Source organism: Fukomys damarensis, unplaced genomic scaffold (genome assembly GCF_012274545.1).
Source record: "Fukomys damarensis isolate Sample0158 unplaced genomic scaffold, DMR_v1.0_HiC HiC_scaffold_28, whole genome shotgun sequence".
NCBI classification, from domain to species: Eukaryota; Metazoa; Chordata; class Mammalia; order Rodentia; family Bathyergidae; genus Fukomys; species Fukomys damarensis.
The window spans coordinates 18023172-18045245 of NW_022900940.1; the positions used below are offsets into that span (position 1 = coordinate 18023172).

General features: G+C 35.4%; 1 protein-coding gene across 23 annotated transcripts in view; it reads left to right on the forward strand.

Annotated features, from left to right (window-relative positions):
* The window catches only part of Lrrfip2 (LRR binding FLII interacting protein 2), a 111655-nt gene that overhangs the window by 48599 nt on the left and 40982 nt on the right, over positions 1-22074 (forward strand). For 13 of the 23 annotated variants that reach the window (XM_019208260.2, XM_019208258.2, XM_019208266.2 and 10 more), the window contains 9 exons: positions 7325-7411; positions 13792-13848; positions 13935-13979; positions 15589-15654; positions 17214-17288; positions 19092-19142; positions 19225-19269; positions 20064-20111; positions 20552-20608. In XM_019208260.2, coding sequence (XP_019063805.1) covers positions 7325-7411; positions 13792-13848; positions 13935-13979; positions 15589-15654; positions 17214-17288; positions 19092-19142; positions 19225-19269; positions 20064-20111; positions 20552-20608 — 531 coding nt within the window. Of the gene's footprint in view, positions 1-3309; positions 3391-7324; positions 7412-13791; positions 13849-13934; positions 13980-15588; positions 15655-17213; positions 17289-19091; positions 19143-19224; positions 19270-20063; positions 20112-20551; positions 20609-22074 lie in introns of those variants that run through there. The other 10 variants (XM_033756977.1, XM_033756979.1, XM_010629685.3 and 7 more) reach the window with 5 other exon arrangements.

Genomic DNA, 22074 nt, shown 5'->3' on the forward strand with positions numbered 1-22074 from the left:
GTAGAGGCCATTGACATTGATGGTTATAACTGATATGTATTGATTTGTTATTGTCATGTTATTGGCCTTCTGTTGACTCTTTTTACTTTTTCACCTTCTTTTAGTTTCTTGCCTTGCCTGTTTGATTTGCTCTGTTGGACCTCATGGTGTTGTTACCTTCATTGTCTTTTTCTAGGATCTTGTTTAGAATTGCTTGTAGTGCTGGTTTGGTAGTCATGTAGTTTCTCAGGTGTTCCTTGTCATGGAAGTATCTTATTTCCCCATCCATTTTGAAAGAGAGTTTTGCAGGATACATCAGTCTAGGTTGGAGGTTGTTCTCTTTTAGTACTTGAAATATCTCACTCCAGGCTGTCCTTGCCCTAAGGGTTTGTGTTGAAAAGTGTGCTGTGATTCTGATGGGCTTTCCTTTGCATGTGATTTGTTTCTTTTCTCTTACTGCTTGTAGTATTTTGTTCTTCTGTTGGGTTTCTGGGATCTTGATTATTATATGTCTAGGTGTAGATTTTTTTTTGATTGTGGCTAGTTGGGGTCCTATATGCCTCACTTACATGAATGTCAACTTCTTCCCCTCTATTTGGAAAGTTTTCTGTCATTAATTCTGTGAACAGCTTTTGTAAGTCATTTGTATTTTCTCCTGCTACTTCATGGATTCCTATCAGTCTTATGTTATTCTTCTTTGCATCATCTAGGAGTTGTTGGATCAACTTCTTATGATCCCCTACTGTTTTTAAGAGATCTCTCTTTTCAAGGTCACTGACTGCAATCTTATCTTGTATATCTGAGAGTCTATCTTCTCATTCTTTTATTCTGTTGCATACACTTTCAATAGAGTGTTTAATCTCCTGGATATCTGTTTGAATCTGTTTTATGGATTCCATTTCTTTCCTATGTTGGGCGTTCATTTTTTCCATTTCTTTCTTATGCTGGGCCTTCATGGCTTCTGTCGTGGTCCTGAGCTCATCTGTTTTTTGTCAGTTTCTGCTCTACAGTCTCGAATCACAACTTTCATTTTGCTCACCATCTCTACGGTTATTGGAAATTATTTCTGTTTTGAATTTTTCTAGAGCCTGATTGATCTCTTTTGTTACTTCCTATGGTTTGAGTTCAGGTTGTCCTGATGGTTCACTATTGGCCTTTTCATCCTCATTTGCCTTACTGTTTGCCATTGGTGAACTGGAAGTCTGTGTTTGTGTCTTGCTTAAGTGTTTTCTCATTTTTATTTTTGTTGTCGGGCTGTCCTTGGTTTAATCTCTGGCTTATCGCCCAAATCTTTCTGACATAGTTGTGCTCTAGCTTCTGGGTCTCTAACGACCCACAGACATTCTCATCTTCATAACATCAGAGAAAACAGCTCATTGCATCCACCACAATCCTTTATCCCAACTGATAAATTCAGCAACACATTATGATCAAGCACAACTTGGAAACTGACCACCTTTGGTAGTCACTAGTCTATCACCCTTAGGCCATTTGAATTAAATTGAAATCAAGAAGCAGTCCAAAACATGTCTGCAGTGAACAAACTTTTCTATATAGTATATTTACCATTTAATGGCTGAGACAGAGCTAGGACGCAAGACCCCTGATCTCAGTTAGCTGATGGCTGAACCCCATGACACAGACTGACCTCGGGCTCCAAGGCCCAGATTAAGTTCACCAACCATCTGAACGGTTGAACTCTACACCGTTCTACTACAGGTTTCCCACGCCCTTTCTTTAAAGATGTTCAAAATTGGGAACTCAGAAAAATACCCTTTATGACAACCTCTGCCTCTGCAGAGTGGGTCCAAAGACTGGCACAATCAGGAGGTCCGAGAATGCAGGGTGGTGGGTCAGGGGAGTTATGGGGGTTCAGGGGCACCTGCACGGCTACCTTCCTGGTGCTGGAGCGATGGTGGCCAGGACTCCCTACTTAATTAATAGTCACACCTCATCTCTGCTGTCCCCTGCCTCTGGCAACCAAGTAATCTAGTTCTGTGTCTCTGTATTTTTCTATTCTGGACATTTCATATAGACACAGCCATGCAACATGTTGTCTTTCATAGCTGGCATACTATTTTCAGAGTTTATCTATATTATAGCCTGTGTTAGTGTTTTGTTCTTTTTTTTGCTGAAGAATATGTTTTATGGATATTCTACATTTTGTTTATGCATTCAGTTGATGATTTGAGTCGTTTCTACTTTGTAATTTTTGGTGGTAATGGGCATTGAACTATGGGTCCTGCACATATTAGGCAAGCACCCTAATACCTAACTACTTCATTCAGCCCTGTATTTCTTCTTTTTGATGATTAGGATAATGCTGCTGTGAACATTTATGTGGATATATATTGTCATTTCTCTTAGGTACATACCTACAGCTGAGGGCTGGTTTATATGATACCTGTGTTTAGCTTTCTGAGGAACTGCTAAAATGTTTTCTAAAGCAGTTATACCTTTTAAATTTCCAGTAGCAGTGTATAAGCAATGTTCTTATTTCTCCACACTTTGGCTAACAGTAGTTAACTTTGGCTAACTTTTTTATTACAATCATAATAGGTGTGAAATGTTTATGTTTTCTTTCTCATTTGATCATTTTAGTGAGTCTAAATTTTTGATATTTTTTTGTCAAGTTATTTCTATTAAAAAGTATTGATTTAATAATGAAACCAACAACAACAACCTCAATGCAAAACAAAACAAACAAAAAACAAAGCAGAGCCAGGCGTGGTGGCATATGCCTATCCTAGCACTTGGGAGGCTTAGGCAAGAGGATTGCTAGTCTGGGCCACATAGCAAGTTCAGGGCAAAGCTGAACTATGTATAGTGAGACGCTGTCTAAAAATCCGAAACAAAACACCAAACTTACAAAACTTCTACATGCAAAATGCCAAATAGTCCATAGAATAGACTCATTTACTTCTGAAGGTTTTTACAATGCATTATTAGCATTAACCAGTCTTTTATTATTAAACTTAAATGGCCAATTGAGACTACTACTGCTACTGTTTAAAATTAGGGTGACAGGTAGTAGGGATAATAGTCATTCCATGCTCTGAGCTTCCTGGGCAGAGTTGATGACTGCCAGGTCCAACATCCTTCTTGTCCACTGCTTCGATGTCACGGACAGCAGCTGTCTGTCTCATATCATAAATAGCAAAATTGACCCAAAGGAAGATAGAGCAGCTTTCAACACATATGGGCTTATCAGTAACCCCTATCAATGATGGCAGCATTACCACATTGTAGAAATTGAGGGCCATCTTCTAGCTTCTTATTAGAATGATAATTTTTCTTTCCTTTTAGCTCAGCAAACTTGAAAGAATTATGTGCTATGTGATAGTTCACTTTAGGAGTACAGCTGGCATTGATTTGGCCTGGATGGTTCAGGATAATCACCTGAGCAGTGAAGTAAGTTTTGCTGTCATCAACACCAATGTTAACCATGTTTTGAAAGACATCTTTTCTAGTAGGAGAGTCACTCAAAGTTTCATAGTGCATTTACACAGACTTCAGTTATGACATTGATTGGAACAAAGGTGACTACCATGTTGGGCTTGAGCCTAGCAATTTCTACTTGGGCCATGACGATTATGCCAGTCCATCAGTTTTGTAGATATCCCGGAGGAATAGATGGAAATGCTTGTCAGTTGGGTGAGTTACTGGCAGAATGTAATCCATAGAATCAAGCAGTGGGGTTCTACTCATATGGCCATCTTTATGGGTAATTTCCCACCCTCTGAATCCAAATGTTTGTGCTTGGCTCAGCATATAGTCACTATTCTAACCAAAATTGGCAGAAAAGCTACTGTGTAGGGTTGTAACCCACTTAATGTAAATTCTGACTTCCTTAACTATTTTCTTTATTTTTTCTGGCTATAGAATGGCTCAGTGGAATTTATTTTGTTAAGACTAACAGTGAACTTGTTTTATATTTAGTGTGTACATGTTCACGGGACTGCCTCTTCTTAGAGATAACCAATTTCAAGTTTACCAACACTAGCAACAAGTGGGATAGCATAGTCTTCCTGAGATGTGTGCCTTGTTTTTGATAAAATCTATCTTAGAACATCAGTGGTAGCTACATAGTAACTTGCTGGTTCCAAATTTCTGCAGAGTGAGTTAGAATCAGCCATAGCTCATTGTTACTCTTCCTGTTGAAATTACTTCAGGCACCTGGTAGCAATATATAGAAAGAGGAAGATATAATAGTTTTACATCCTGATTCCCTATTTTATTTTATTTATTATTTTTTTGGTACTGGGGATTGAACTTGGGTCCTTGTGCTTGCGAGGCAGGTGGCAGAACCACTGAGTTAAATTGCTGGTCCTTGATTCCCTATTTTAAAACTTGTATTTTAGTAACTTTTCTTCTACTGTATCTAGTAGAGCTAACATCTGAGTTTGGCTCATTAAAAAAGAGAAGTAGTTTGTGTATCTCTGAAACCCGTGTTTTTGTTTTCTTTTGTTGTGAAAGAAGTCTTATTAAAGAATAGATTTCATTGATCTATTGATTCAATTTAGGTTTTGTTAGAGAAGCCTTGTTTTAGTGTAGATTGTGCAGAATTGGCCACAGAGAGATCCCAGAAGTGTGAAATTGGCTTTTTTGGGGGGATGCATATTAAACGAAGGGCCTTCTCATCTCCAGATATTTGAAAATATTTTAGTTTGAGACAGGATGTTGCTAGGTTGCCCAGGTGGGGCTCAAGTTTGTGATACCTGTGCCTCAGCAGCTTTACCATCCCACCAGGCTAATACTGGCATTTTCAATTCAGAGAGACTGTAGGTACAAAGCTAATATACATGTAAATGAAAACTCTTTTGTCATTGCTATGGCTCTAAATTTTAAAAGATTTGAAAATTTTGTTACTTTTATAGTCTGAAAATGTATTTGCTGTATACTAAAGCATAGCTTAGCTTTGAAATGTTTTCCTATAAAATACAAATTCTAGTAAGAAACTGATATCTAATCGTAGTCTAAGGGATAAAGAAGGCAGCTAATTTGAAGTAGAGCATTTTTTTGTTTTGTTTTTGTTTTTGTTTTTTTTCGGTACTAGGGAATGAATTCTGGCCCTTGTGCTTCTGAGGCAGGCAGCAGAACCACTGAGCCAAATCCCTGGCCCAAGCATAGGTTTTTTAAAAAAATAGAGACCAGTGTAATATTCATGTGAGAGTACCAGTTGCTCTAGACATGTCTGTGGTTGTGTATTAAGATCTAGATTACAATGTATTTTATAGGTGATTTGCTACTAACAGACTGGCAGTTAAGCAGACTGGGAAATAGACAAAGTCAGGGTAGATAGGAATTAACTATTGAGCTGTCTCCTCTTCTTAGAAGCCTGTGGTGACCATGTTAGGCAAAAGTAATTTCTGTCTTTTGTGTGCTTCCCTGCCTGTAAATGTTTGTGTTTGTCTCCCTCAACTTTGACAGTGAGTTGCTTTAGGGCAGAGATTTCATATCTTACTCTGTATTTCTAGCACCTAACATAATAGCTTACACAGAGTAGACCCTTTTAAACATTGGCCAATTCTGTTCTTATTTGGTACAAATAGGACAAAATGAAAAGAAGCAACTATCATAGTTATCATAGGGGATAATTTGAATCAGAGTTAGGATGTGGCCAAGGGCAGAGGAGAAACCACTACAATATAGAAACCAGAAAGAAGATAGAGTATTTAAGTTTCCTGTGGTATATCAAGTTAATGCCTTATAAACTCATTTCCTTGATACTCTGGCTCATGGCCCAAAATTCATTTGCTTATTTAGCAAACACTGTAGCATAAAAGTTATGGAGTGACAGAAGCATGCAACTTTTATATAATGTAATAAAGCCACAATAGAAGCATGGGTGTATACCAGTGGTGGCATGACTGTGGTGTGTGTGCCACAGCAGGCTGTTTGTATCATTGAAAGCTCTAAAAGGTTTGCCATCACTGGTGTATACTATTACTGGATGAAAGAGAGAAAGGGGGAAGTATTCATAGACTGTGATATTTTGTCTGAATTTATCCTCTAAACAGATAGTCTGTGAAGAGAGGATTGTAGCAGAACTTGGTAGAGGCCAGGCATAGAAGATGGTATGCATCTAGTTCATTTAGAGCAAGTTCTGGGAGCTTAAGGTGGGGAGCTGATTGTGAGGAATCTTGTTTCTATTTTTGTCTCTCTTCCTTTTCTTGGTGCTGTTCCAAGAAACCTGTTCTTTAATCATAAGTAATGGGAAGCCAATGGAGGATTTTACACCGCTCAGTGACATTATCAGACAATATGTAGGTAGGTAGGTTGATGGATCTGGAGGCAGTTGTAGTAGCCCAAGCAAGAGATAAAATATTCCTATTGTATGAATCCAGTTACTGTATATGAATTGTCAAGAATAGGCAAATTCCTAGACATGTAAAGTACATCAGTGGTTGCCAGAAGTTGGGGGAAGGTATAATGTGGGGTAACTACTAAAAGATAGAGGGTTTCTTTTTAAACTTAAGTTAGTAGTGATGGTTGTGAATATACTAACAATCACTGGATTTTATACTTTTAAGGAACGAATTTGATATGTAAATTATATCTCAGTTTTAAGGAAAGGAAGGTAGGGAAGAGGAGAGGAAGAGAGAAAGTGGGTGTGAGACAGATGGAAATTGAGGGAGGGAGATCCTGTAGCAAGCAAGAGTTTGAGATACTCAGTGGTAGAGAATTCTGTTTGTCAGTTCTGTTACTTGGATACTGAATATTGCTAATACCCTCAATAAAACTGCAGTTGGTTTTGAAGTTTCTAGTTTGACTAAATTGATAAAGAAAAAAAATGCTGGAAAAAGAATTAAGTTTGGAAAGATCTGTAATGAACTCTGTGAATTATGTTAAATGTGTAATCAAGGCAAGCAGTTAAGGGTAATGTTCATATTTGAAGAGAGATTTAGGGTAAGAAAGGGCTAAAGGTGTAGGGAAAGTGGGAAGAGTAGGGGAAAAGTAATGAGGGAAAAGAAAAAAATATGAGAAAATGAAAAAAATGGAAATAAATTGTTTGTAAATGGGGAGGGAAGGAGAAGGTGAAGGGAGGGCAGGGACAAGGGGAAAAAATGAGAACCAAGACCTGTCATGTAAAGGTACAGATCCCAATGATGAATGTAACTGTACTGTATACCTAAAATGTACCAATAAACTCAATGAGGAAAAAAAAGAGATTTAGGGATAGAAGCAAATGTGTAGAGGTTGACAGAAGGTCAGTCGGGCTTGTTGATAGATATCTTGTCTCCTCAGCCCCTTTGGAAGGTAATGTCCTATTTGCTTTTTATCCTCAAATCTGGTGTACAGGTTGATTTTGTTTTTTACAGTTGAGTCTTATATTACTTTTCAGGCAGAGGCAAGACTGGCAGCAAAACGTGCTGCTCGGGCAGAAGCAAGAGATATACGCATGAGAGAACTGGAGAGACAACAAAAAGAGGTAATTTAGGAGAATAACCTGAATTTCTTACCCCTCCCCCCATCAATACTTGGCTAGTATAATTCTGCTGTGAATCTGGTTCCATTTGAAACACTGTGATAGTCTAGCCTAGTGTATATATTTTAATATACAATTTCATGTCAACAAGTAAATGCAGTACTTGTTTTAAACAACAAACATACACAGCTTTTACTGTGTATAGTATTATTAATTATTATGGTTTTGTAAATGCTCTTTTTATGTTTGTAGCTTTAGAGATGACATTTAGTATAGATCTACATGTCCTGTAATTTGAATTACCATGCCTGTCCAGTGAAACTCTGAAATTAATCTTATAATTTTGAAACATTGAATAATGAAAGAAAATATTCATATAAGAAAATATTTAAAAAATCAAAATTAGAAAATCATTAGGGGCTCCAATTTTATGTTGCAAAAACCATTATCCATCCATCTGTAAGATCAAAAACTACTAGAAGTGATTGCCATCAAATATTTTGATTTGAGTATGTAGAGTTATGGTTGATTTTATGTTTTCTTAGTGTTTTTTTAGTAGTTTCCAGATTTTTAATATGATTTTTGTATTCAGGAAAATCAACATGGAGAGTCCTCAAAAAACTAAAAGTAGAAATTCCATTTGACCCAGCTATTCCCCTTCTAGATACCTTCCCTAAAGAGTTAAAGACATCGTATTATCACAGTGGTACATGCATACCAATGTTTTTAGAAGCACGACTCCTGATAGCTAAATCTGGAAGCTGCCTATATTTTCATCAACAGATGAATGGAGAAAGAAAAAAAAAATTTTTTTTGATACCCAGGATCGTACTTGGGACCTTGCATTTGCGAGGCAGGCAGCGGAACCACTGAGCTGAATCCCCAGCCCAAGAAAACATGGTTTTTATGTACACTGGACTACTACTGTGCCATAAAGAAGGATAAAATTGAGTAATTGGTAGAAAAATGGATACACCTTGAGACCATAATGCTAAGTGAAATAAATTAGATGCACAAGCTTAAATTGCAAATGGTTTCTGTTATGAGAAATAAAGTGTAATTAAAGAGCAAAATAAAATATAGATAATAGGAAATAGGGAGATCTTTTGCAAAAGTGAAGAGCAATAGATACAGGGAAAGGGAAGGGAGGGGAGAGGAAGGGGATGATAAAAGAATGAAAATGTGTTATGTACATGTACCAGTTCCCAAAAGGAATGAATTCATATACTGTAAACGTGTACTAAGAAAAATAATTTAAAACTAAAAATATTTTTTAAATAGACCTATAGAAATTGGGCTAACTAAAATGAAGTGCTGCTTTGTACCCTTTTCTTCTTACATTAATTGGACCCTAAAAATTCCCATAAAAATATTTTTGACACTGTATTATTAGTATAAAGGGGGAAATACCTGTGCGGTAGTATTAAGTACTAATACTGATTGTAGTTTTTGGCTGGAAATGTAAATATTGCAATGTATTGTTTTTTATACTCCTAAGATGATACTAAGGAATAAATAGATAAGTATTAAATAGAGGTTCTATTTGTGGTTCTCTACACTGCAAAAAATCATGTATTTTTGTTGTTGTTGTTTTATTTGTTTGTTTGTTTTTGGTACTGGGGATTGAACTCTGGTCCTTGCACTTACTTGCAAGGCAGGTGGTGGAACCACTGAGCCAAATCCTCGGCCCTCATGTATGTTTTTATTATTGAATCTAGTAATTTATTATTAGCCTAGTAATTTCCTATGTTTTGAATGTCTGAGTCAACTGTCATTGTTCTTTGGAGAAAGTATATGTAATTGATTTAAGAATTTTTGGAGAATACAGTATGTTGAAAACTATTCAGTTTGTGAAACTTTTGCATTTGTAGCACTCTCATCATTCCTTTGACCGGAAATGGGGACAGATTCACAAGTGGCTGGTAGGCCAGGATTGCCTGTCCTGCATGTTGTGATAACTTGTTGAAATAATGCAATCTTGAAGTAAAACATTGACTAATAGTTTGCAAAGTCTTAAAGAGTGTTTGGTCTTTGTGAACCTCAGGGTCAGAGAGTATGTATTCTGTCTGTAATGGACCAAATGTGTACTCAGAGCCCAGTCATTGTATTCTTTTTTTTTTTTTTTTTCAGCTTTGAGTTTGGGATACAGTACAGTTACATTCATTGTTGGGATCTTGTACCTCTACATGACAGGCCTTGGTTCTCATTTTTTCCCCTTGTCCCTGCCTTCCCTTCGTCCCCTCCTCCCCTCCCCATCTGCAAACATTTTATTTCCATCTTTTCATTATCTCACATAGTCATTGTCTTTTGTGGTAAGTAGCCTTGCTTTCATCACATGAATGCCCCTGGTCAGGAAAGATTGAGTAAATGAATGTTTTTTCTTTCTATGGGTTTGTTCTTTTCTCTCTCAAATTCCTCCTTCCTTTTCTCCCTTCCCCTCTGTTAAAAAACTAAATTCACAGGGTCTTCATTGAGACATGACTCGTTATTCTTCTATGCCATCTGAAAATTACTTTTAGTATTCTCTCTCAGCTCCTTTTCAAGTCCTTTGCCACCACTCTCAAATTTGTTAGCTACAATAGTAAGTTGTAAACTACTGTAGAATGTTAGTTATTATAAGTTCAAATTTAACAATTTTTTTCAAGGTTGGTAAGCTCACCAATTGTCTTTTTGCAGGAGTTCTTAACTTGGTACATAACTAAACTTGGGGTATAGATTATGAAGCTTGAAAATCTCATGCAAATTTTTGAATGTATTGTATTTTTATAGGAAACGTTCACAGGAATTTATATTAGAGTTTCAAGTCTGTGATTTCTGAATGTTAGTAACTACTGTATAATTGCTGCGAAATGAACAGATTTTATAAGAAATCCTTTCTGAGCTAGCATTTTAAGGTGTAGCTATAATTAAAATGTTTATGACTATCATGACTTGAGTTTAAAACTTAATCACTATTCTTATTTTGATACCATTTTAGAAAAGAAAAAAAGTCATATGGTAACTTAAGTGACTCCTCATGCATGTTTTTATTTTGGAGTAGACTAGCACTTGTAACTAAAAGCTAGCCTAATTAATTTAATTTAATATGTCTTCTGTATGTAACTGGGTTAGTATTATTGCTGGTACATTAAAATTATTCTGTATGAAATAAATTACATTTACTTGCAAAGTTTTTATAGAAATATTTAATTTTACATTATAATTATAAAATTAGATTGCCTAAAATTTATTGCCTAGGTCTTAGGACAGACCAGAAAACTTTAAAGAAAAAAATAAGCATTTATTAAAAGCCTTAATATTTGATTTCTGTGTTCAAGGCCATTGTCTTAGTTACTTTTATTGTTGCTGAGACAAAATACCCAACCCTTAAGGGAGAAAGGTTATCGTAGCTCACAGTTTGTAGAGGTTTCAGTTCATAGTTGGCTGGCTCTAAGGCAATGTGGCACGACAGAGGGGCATCCAGAGGAGAAACAGTTCATGGCAGGCAGAATGCAGAAAGCAGTGAAGTAGTGAAGCAACAGGTGACAACGGCAGCCCTCTTTATGTCCCTTATATTCTGTGCAGGTTACATGCCCTTAGAGAGGTTAGCACTCAGACCCAGGTGGGCCTTCCTATTATCCACACCCAGAACTATGCTAAATCAATCAGTGTACTAATTTAGTAAGTATGTACCCTTAATTCCAGCATCATGCACTCTAGGTCCAGCCACCTCTGAAAAGCCCCACCTATGAGCTCATAAGGCTTTGAACGGACATCTAGACACAAGCCATAGCAGCCATAAAGATAAATAATTTGGAAAATAATTCTGTGATATATGTGCATTTTAAGCAGTGAGAGTACTGATTGGAAATACTAGTTGGAAGGAGGGCAGTTTTGGTAGGATCTTAAAATGCAAATTAACTATCAAGATGGTCCATCTTTGTGACTGTGTAGATTCTTACTGGTTTTGTTGTTGTTGTTTTTGGTACAAATTGAACTCAGGACCTTGTGCTTGCCAGGCAGGTGTGGTGCCACTGAACTACATCCCCAGCCCTGACCTTGTAGATCTTCTGCTATACCTTTCTTTTTTATGAAATGAACAGATGGGATTAGAACCCTTATAGCTCTTACAAAATAATTGTAAAATGTTAATGGAGTCCTTTTACAAGGATTTCCCTCTGTTTATTTCACATATGCCACTATGTGAAAAGTATTCAAGGTAGGAGGAGTCATTAAAACTATCCAAAGTGTTTCACTTTTCTATATAAAAGTGGTGCTACTCGTTAGACTCTTAGTAGAATACATGTTTTGAATGTTTTTGGTATAATAGAAGTTTGTTTTGAGTTTGCCTGTTTCACCTGAACACTTTTCAGATAGGTTTAGAGAAGTACTGTCTCATCTGGTAGCAATTAGCCATGTATGAGTAATTAAATTTAGACTATAAAGTGAAATACAATTTAAAATTTCATGTTTCAGTTTCACTTCCAGCATTTGAAGTACCCAGAAGCCCCATGTGGCTCTGGGGCTATCCACATTGGAGGACACAGATTAGAACATTTCCATTATTACAAAAAAAATGCTATTGGACAGTGCTTATTGAAAGTATAGTTATATTTGTGTTCAAATTAACTGCTTTATGTGAGATTTACATTTTATTTTGTAATCTTCTGAAGACTTCTAGGCCAAATTTCAAATGGAACTAAAAAGAAAACCTGTTGAAGTATAGAGGTATATCAGTTCAGTTCTTAATAAGGTGTTTTATTTTAGAATTTTTAAAATCATAGACATACTAGAAAATAAATATGAATTCATCTGTCTGCCATATCTTTGAGATGTGTTCCTTAGATGGATTTTTTTAAATTAAGAAATGCTCTTGGAATGGAAAGACAGGGTAGCATAAATGGAAGATTGGGTATCAAGCCTTGAGTATCACCACAGGATATGGGGAATATAAAATTAACTCACCTCTATAAGACAGTGCTTTTAAAACTCACCAGGCTATCTAGTCAGAACTGATTACCACTTAAACTGTATGTTGGGCTAACACCTACCCCCTAAACTTTTGTGGCATCACTGAATAAAGAACAGGAAGAAATAATGCTTGGTTAGAACACCTGATAGAATCATTTCATCATAATGGTGGTTGAAAACAGACTTTAATACAAGTTTGATCAAATGTGGCAGTGTATTCAGTAGATCTTAACCAGGAATTTAAAAAAATATACTCAAAGATCCTAACAAAATCAAGCCATAAAACTGATGTTTTGGTTGATTTACTGTTTCTGTTTTGAAATGGTCAGATATAGCCCCATCCATTTGTTTTATCTGTGTAACAGTCATGGCTGGAATGCCATGGAGTGTTGCAATATTGATTCATTTTGGAAAAGATAGCATAGATGTTAATAGCGTGAACTCAGAAGTGTAGATTTTTAGTCAATTTAAATGATTTTACTGCTTTGGACTTTGCAATTCTGAAAGATCAGAAATTCCTTATGGTTGCAGATGATTATGTTCTAGGGACTAATCATGTGATTCCACATGATTCAGTTTTTAATGCTTCATTGCTGATAGTCGAATGTGGAAAAGGTTAGAATTGCAAATAATTTAGCTGTTAAGTGTGCTCAATCTTCTACAAACTTAAGGGAACCCTTGACAGCTTTACTAAGATATTTATATACTTTCGTTTAAGTATAAGTAGTTATATTAACAGCACACAATTAGGGTCTGTTTCAGTTCTTTTCCACCTGGAGTAGTGAAAGGAAAAAAAAAAACCCTATTTCCAGTTAGTATAAAATCATCATCATCATCATCATCATCATTGTTTTGAGAGAGGGTCTCGGTATGTAGTTTAGACTGGTCTTGAACTCACTGGGTAGCCCAAGCTGGTCTTGAATTCAAGGGATCTTTTTACCCCAGCCTCCTAAGTACCGAGAATTATAACCCCAAGTGTTTGTTTTTTTTTTTTTTTAACTCCCAAGTGTTTTTAAAGCCATGTACAATCTCTTTAAAATGTATCTCTGATAAACATTTCTTCCTCCCTTGCATAAACCAACATTCCCCAACGGGGAAGACATTACCTCTAATGTTGAACTTAACATCTATTAGTTAATTATACTTGCCTATTTTTATCTTAGTATTTTGTGCTTTCTTGGTCATATATACATAACAACCTAGAAGTTGTCAGACATTCGTACACCTGATAAATAAAAACAGTGCCAAGGTATTTCTATTTTCTCTCCAAGCAAAGCATGCTGTGTCCCTAAGCTCAGTTTTTGAAGCTAAGTTATCTGAACCTGCTTGCTCTAAGATGTTGCTGTGCTGTTAACAAACTATTCTTTGCTCCATTGTTCTCATAAACACCTGTCTGTGCAGTGATTGACTTATATTACGTTTTCCTTTCCCAGGAAGATTCAGAAAGGGCCAGGTATTCCCACCGGTCCAGTCATCATCGTCCTTATCTGGTTTGTAATAACCTCAGATACTTTTACTAATTAACTTAATTTAGTCATTCACAAACTTTTACTATGTTTGTTTTTGCTTTTATAAGGAAGTTGAGAATACATTGTCCCTTCGAAGTCTTGGAACTCACAGGGTTTGTACTTTAAGTTCTTTGCATACCATAATCGCAAAGCTGATGAGTGAGTGCTTTCTTCCGCATCAGCAATTATCAACAATCTGACAATGTTCATTTATGCTGTTGTACTTAAAATAGAATATACTGGCAAAATTCTTTGATCAGAGAGTGATGCTTTCTTTCAAATTATTGCTGTGGATAAATAATTTCTAAAATCTTGAATATTTTCATTTACTAATGTATGCCTATTTTTTCCTGTAGAGGGACCTTTGATTTCAGAAAAGATAAGACTGATTTTATAGAATAACATCTGCTTGCTTCCAACTTAGGTTCCTCCTCCTTTTATGTCTTAAAAAAAGAATTTTTAAAATGGAAAATAGCTTTGCCTGATTATAATTTTATTTCTTGGAAAGATTGATTTGATTTGATTTAAAAAGTTCTGTGCTTGTCACATGCATAAAAATTATCATGCTTTAACTTTTTGATTAACATTTTATAAAATGTCCTTAAATTTAGCATAGATTGTTGTAAATCAAGATAAATGAAAATTTGATCTTTAAAGGCTTTCATGTTATGCGGAGACATTGATCTCTCTTTTCTTAAAGAACTTTGCTTTAAACCTTCAAAACATTGTTTTTAATTTGCACAGTGACAATGTTTTATATATATTCATATCTTATCTATTTTTCATCAATAAAAAAATCTTAAGGTCCGTATTTGTTAATTTTATCCAACTCTGATTTTCTTACCTATACAATGTGTAAAAATACACTATAATAACCTCAATATGTTCTGGCACACTCATTGCTGACATGTTTGTGTTCATTAAGATTCTGTCACATGCTGTTTGTTTTCTTTTGGTGATTGTAATCTACTGTCTTTTTAAAGTAAGTTTGTAAACTGTTTCTTTAATCACACATATTTTGGTTGCTCACAAAGTTAGACTTTTAGGAATATTTCCTTTATGGAAATCTCAGATAATCAGTAGATTATACAGAATGTGATTTTTTAGGAGGAAAACTCATGAATTTGTCATGTTTCCCTGGATGCACTTTTGATTTTTCTGTTTAAATACTTTGGAAAGAATCATCTAGTAAATCACAAAGGCTTCAAAGTTACGTCTCAAGGACTGTGAAAATAATCCCCTTTTATTTTTAATTTATGGCATTTTTCTTTGCCTTCCAATAGTACTGTCTTGGGGAGCAAAGTGTTTTATTCTTTGTCCTCAATCTTGTTTTTGTTAATCCAAAGGATTGCTTTTGGCTTTTAAGTAAGAAGATAACAGAAGAAGGGGACTTTCTTGTTACCTATAGTTAATAAAGAAGCTAGAGGGACTCAGGTGTGAAGTGTTGGTCTCCACATTCTCCCTGACACTAAATCCTAATCAGGTTTTCTTTACCTGGGTAGACACTAAGCCAGGTGCTGGGCATAAGGGAAGGAAGGAGGAAATTTAGAGAGCCCACATATCTTAGCCATTCAAGTGCAATGAATCCTTTATTAACAGCTGGAAAATAGACTGCTCTATATCTTATACTGACTTTTGTGTACATTATCTCTAGATGAATTTTATTATTTTAAAAAGTTCACTATGTTTTTATTAAAGTTAACTTAAAATACTTACTTCCAGAATCATTCTCATAGTCAGTCTTACGGAATGAAGAAGAGATCTTCTGGTTCTCATAAAGACCCACTGGTTAGTTTTGCTGTGTGTCATTTCATAATTTACTAATTACTTTAGGTAATGTGAGAGTTATGACTGTTTTTATATGCTCCTAAGACAATATTGAGACTTTATAAAGTGCTGAAACATGATATGGTAAAATCTTATTGAAAGTAGTTTTGTTTTTATTTGTAAGATTTAATGATAGATTAACAAATCCTAATTCTAAGGGGTAGCATTAGGTTAGTAAGTTATTCACAAGAAGCTCATTAAGGAGATATTTATGAACTATCCTTTGGAATATATCTCAATGGATTTAGTGAAGATTCATTCTCATTTTGGAAACTGATTTATTTAGTTCGGTATTATGGGCCATACCAGTCTTAAGTGGCTTTCATTCTCAAAATGTGTGCTTTGGGAGCTGAAATACATTTTCTTGTAGAAACTAGTGAAGTATGTAATGGCAGTTCTCATACTAGCTTACAGAAAACTCTCTAACCTAAAATGTAAGTAATTAATATGCTCTCCATTCTAATCACCTTGCTAAACATTTATGTAGGAGAAAAATGTCTATAGAATACTTTCTTTGGTCACTAGGAACACTTCTCTCCTGCCATACAGCCCTATCACTTGCAAAAGAAGTATAGCCTCAAGCTCCCTTCTAGTTCAAGATCCCCATGGGAGTGTTGGGGTGGGGGTTTGGTAGGAGTTGGCTGGTAGAAGAGACTGGGAAGGGAGAATGTAATGGAAGGAAGATGAGTCAGAGGCCTTGGCAGTTTCTGTATTAGAGCTATGGGCAGAGATGAATCAGGGTGCCTCATTGAGGATATGAGTGGGAAGTAACCTGGGAAGGCAGGGCTAGGAGTTGTAGAGGCAGGATGGTGGTAATATCCTGGATTGCAAGGTCAGTAGTAAAGAAAGAAGACTTTTAAGATTGCATACATTTACTTAACACTGGGTAAAAGAAAATGATGGCTAGAGAAGTTGGAAAGGAAATTTTATAGATAATTTCACTGTTTCAAGCAATCACATTATATACAAGTGTTATTTTTGTATTGGATATTGGAAATGAGCCTGCTATAGATGATTTAGACCTCCTGCCCCTCTTTCTCCTTAGTTCCCCCCTCTTGTAGTTTATTTTCACAAATAATGGGAATAGGAGAAGTTGGGAATCAAATAAATCGTAACTTTTGTAGTTTTGCCAGATGGACTATAAAATGGTAATTATTCAGCTGCCCTAGATTTTTCAGGGACATTCTTAAGTATGACATGGTTATTTCCATTTCTTTTTGTCTAACAGTTTCCTGTCTTGCTTTCAAAATAATAAAATGTTAGTAATTACTTGTTTGAAAATATTTAAATTTTAATACTTATTTTAAGAGATTTGAAATAATTATTACATTGACTTTTTCTTACTATAATCTTACTATAATTTCTTACTATAATCTTACTTCTAATGCTTTAGAAGAAATTGTTTTGGTCAAGGAAATTGGGCAATATCAGATTTTACCTTTATATGTTTAGATTTTGTCTGTTTTGTTAAGTCAGCAACATTTGACCTAGGAAAATATGTTTAATTTTGCTTTTTGCAGAGTGGCCTCTACTTTGATAAGAGGAACTATAGCAGTCTTAGACATAGCAAACCTACATCTGCATACTGCATTCGGGTCTGTCTAAAGTTTTTTGGCTTCATGTGTTTTATCCACTTTTAACACATTTCTAATCCCCCATTTTAGTTGTAACTAATAGACAAATGACTGTGTACATACCAGTTTTTGGTAATTGAATTCATATAGTCCATGTTGAGTATGCCTTCAGTTAAACTATTGAGGCAGTAGGCACAAGTACATTTCATAAGATGGGTGCACTTCTTTAAAAGTTTACACATGAAAATATAAACTATACCAGATGAGAAAAATGTATTTGTTTAATGTTAAACTCTTGTTTTTAAAGATTTGGCATATCATACATTTAAAGCATACATTCACTGTATGAGACACAGTCATTTAAAATAATTCAGGGCTGGGAGTATAGCTCCATGATAGAGCACTTGACTAGCATGTGTGAGGCCCTAGGTTCAAACCTCGGAATTTGTGGAGTGATTGTTGCAGTGGTGGTCAACTTGTTAAACCTGCACATGTAATTTCAGTACCATTATTTTCCATGTCTGATTGGGTTTACTTAAAAAGACATGAAAATGCCAGGTGTGGTGGCGCACACCTATAATCCCAGCACTTGGGAGGCTGAGGCAGGAGGATCACTGTGAGTTCAAGACCAACCTGGGCTACATAGTGAGTTCCAGGTCAGCCTCAACTACATAGTGAGACCCTGTCTTAAAAAAAAAAAAAAAAAAAAAAAAAAAAGACTTGAAAATTATATCCTCAGGTGACATCAGGAAAAAAGATATTTTAATCCTTTAAAAAACATACTGTTAAAAAAAAATACTTTAGGTGACCAAGAGATGAAGAGGTGGGAAGGGAAGAGTGAGGAAGGCAAATTAAAAACCCCCACAATGAGTTTACATAATCATTGTGTGCTGCAAATATGTACTAATAAAAATTTAAAAAAAATTAAAAGCCATGCCCTTTCAGTACATGGATTTGTGGTGACTGGTACAGTTTATTCAATTAGACTAAAGCAATCTGTCCGTGGCATGTTTTGACATAACACTTTTCTAAATTGTTTGGAAAAGAATATTTCTGGCTGTAATTCAGAGCTAACTTCTCTGTTCTCTAGTACCCAATCTAAACCCATTAGAAATTTGTCATGAAGTCAGTGAAAATATCAAGAATATCTGATCTGGGATGTGGTTGCCATTTGCCACATTCTCGGTGTTATGGCCCTCTTTTTCTTAATGTTTTCGTAGGTTCCCATCACATATCCTAATAATGTTCAGAGACCCATAGGACTTAAACACATTTATTTATAGACAATTTTAAATTTAATTTTTTATAGTCAATTTTAATTTAATGATTTTCTTTCTTATCCCTTATAGTTGATTTTTTTTTTCTCATTGAGTTTATTGGTACATTTTAGGTATACAGTACGGTTACATTCATCATTGGGATCTTGTACCTTTACATGACAGGTCTTGGTTCTCATTTTTTCCCTTTGTCCCTGCCCTCCCTTCATCCCCCCTTCACTCCCCATTTACAAACACTTTATTTCCATTTTTCATTTTGTCATATTTTTTTCTTTTCCCTCATTACCTTTCCCCTACCCTTCCCACTTTCCCTACACCTTTAGCGCTTTTCTTCCTATTTCACATGGTCAATTATCTCATTAGGATCTTATGTTATAGTTGGTATTTTTTAAAAGTTTCTAATAAGTTTCTTATTGCATGTGTTTCTAAAGTACTGAAGTAAGCAGGAATTGCTAATGAATTATAGAATATAAAACTATAAGCTTCTTGCTGTAGCATGCTGAGACCAATTCATTTTTGCTTATTTATTTTGCTTTGTCTTTCTTAGCAGTCTTCTTCCTTCTACAGTGACCATTTGACACCATCTAAGAGCAACAGGGTTAGTACTTTCTGAAGAAAGTGTTGCCTTTAGAACTACAAGTTACTTTTCTTGAGGTTTAATAATGTATTTTTTTTCATAGGTTTCTCCTACTGCAAATTTTGGTCTGCTGAGAAGTACTAGTCTGGTTTGTGTTTTCTTCTTCTGTGTGTACTGCTATGGGTACACAATCACGGTGCTATGTGTCTTAAAAGCTTTCCTCCAAAATAGTCAAGGACACAAGGCTTTAGTGCCATGTATATTGCGGAATGTGCTATCTGTGCTTAGAATATAAAACTTTGGGATATAAGTATAGGGGGGTCTTCCCTTCATAGAGGTAGATACTGCTGACTGTTCATTAGCCACTTGCCTGCAAAGGAGGTAGATTTGCATGGGTCCTACCACATACACTTTTGTGAAATGGCTGCCCATGGAAAGGATGTCCTATTTTTCTTTAGGACAGCTGTGACCTTGACCATGCGAATCTGTATTCTAATAAAGCAAGCAGGCTAGAAAGCTAAAGCAGTAGCTTTGTGTAATGTGCAAGTTGTTATTTGGTTGCTTTTGAGCTGTTGTATTGTGACCTGTACTGGTAGACTGGGTCTCTTGAGATTTTATGACTTAATTTTATTACAGCAATGGGCAGAATGTTCTCTGACCCCATTTTCCTTTTCTGCTATGTTTTCTCTTTTTTAGAGAATAAATTAATATATCTTAGTTCTCTTAATTTTGTAACATAATGATGAAAGAAAATATTTTAACCAGTGGTGCTATTGTATGAAATGTGAAGTTTGATGTTATGAGACTGACTTGAGCAATTTACTACCTTCAGTCTTCCCTTCATTCTTCAAAACTTTTGGAGCTGAGTACTGCAAAAGAGAAAGTTATTTTCAAAACAATGTTGATGATAAGTAGATAAATGGCATTTCTTTTGTTCTTTAGGTATCATTATACAGTGGTGGATTATATAATGCTTATGGTTCCCGAACTGTAAGTCTATACAGAGAAGTTGTGAGGAGGGGAATGATGTAGGAAGGTACAGATTACATAGAAAGAAAAAGTTATTTAATCTGAATTGTAACTACAAGATGTGCTTTATTCACTGAACTAGCCACTTGTGACTCTTGTTTAAACTTTGAGAAAGGGCTTCCTCGAAATTATGGCTTAAGTATGAGGGGAGTAAGTGGAGAAACCTCTTTTGTTGTGCATTAGTTTCTCCTGAAGAAGTCCGAACAACTCTTCTGAGGACGTCCCTGTTACCTCCTCTCAGAGGACTGATGGGTCCTGAGGGTTGGAGTAGGGTTGAGTTCCAGACTAGAGAATTACAGTTACATTCACTCTGGGAATTCAGTCTGTGGTCACTAATGTATTCCCTGAAGAAAAAGGAATTTCTCATTGTTGTAAAGCTTTTCTTCTTTGAAACTTTATAGCCATCTGAATACAGTTGTTACTCATCGAGAACAAGTTCAGCCCGAAGCAGTCCTGTGGTGAGCTGTCTAGTGTCTTTGCATGCTATAAAAACTTTTTGTGTGTCATTAATCTGTATGTACTGGTTAGAATATTGAGGATGTGCCGTGTTTCACTCTTGTGCATGGATTGTGTTATTCCCTCAGTACACAAAATCAAGTGCAGTACTAATTAATTAATAATTTCTGTATGAATGTGACACAGCACATAATTTCTTAAGTCTGGAAACATCATAACTAGAAAACTTTCAAGTTTTTTTTTATTTAGTTGTTGTTTCTGTGAAACTTGTGTTTTTAGCAGTATATAATTCACTATTGCATTGGCTACCCTGCTTTTCCTTTGTGTCTTCCTACATTGAGCCATTTAATTTGCTTACCAACACTTTTGTCATGGAGTAGAAGAAATAAAGCAAGCCAGGTTTTAAAAATTGTATAGAAAACAAAAGAATGACAGTTCTAATTACCTAATCTTTCTAGAGTATTAAAGTTTATTTTTCAGTTTATAAAAATAGCATTAGTTAAGGAAAACCCAAAATAAAAGCCTGTAGACCAGTCCTCAGATGGAACCTCTGGTTCCTTTCAGAAATATTTTATGTGTATATGACTGCTTTTTTTTTTAACATAAATATTGCTTCCCAGTGTTTTCTTTAAAAAAAAAAAAAAAAAAGGTGTCTTTCTGTATCTGTTCATACAGAATTATCTTGTCCCATTAAAATTTTTTTAACAATCCATGTCCCTTACTTTTTTCCATTGAATTCTTCTAGAGGTAGTTTCATATCAGCACAATCTTTATAATGGCAATATATTACTCCATAAGTGCATCAGTATGTGTTTTGAAAACCATGTTCATTTAGGTTGTCAAATATTTGCTACTATAGGTAATTGTGTGATGAACCTTCTTTTTTTTGTTGTTTTCGTTTGTACTTTTTTGAGATAGGGTCTCACTATGTAGTTTAGTCTGTTTTTTAACTCACTGTGTAGTTCAGGATGGCTTAGAACTCACAGCAGTCCTCCTGCCTTAGACTCCTGAATATTGAGGTTACAGATGTGCGCCACCATACCTGGCTGTGATGAACATTCTAATCCAAGTATATTTTGTGTATTGCATGAGTAGAATTGTAAATTGCATATAATGAAGTGATGGGCTCAAATAACATACATTTTAATTATGATATATATTACCATATTGACAACCCCAAAACAACCAGTACTAATTGCCATTGCATTCCCAATGGCAAATGATGAGTTTAAAAACTACCTTATCTTTATTTATTTACTTTTGTGGTATTGGGGATGGAGCTCAGGTCCTTGTACTTGTGAGGCAGGCGGCAGCATCACTGAGCTAAATCCCTGACCCTACCTTATCTTTAATAATGCCAGAATTATTAAATAGTTTCTTCATGATCATCAGAGATTACTTTGTAGAGTGGAATAGATGAGTTATATTGGCTTTCTTTTACATTTATGATTGGTTCAGTTCTGCAATT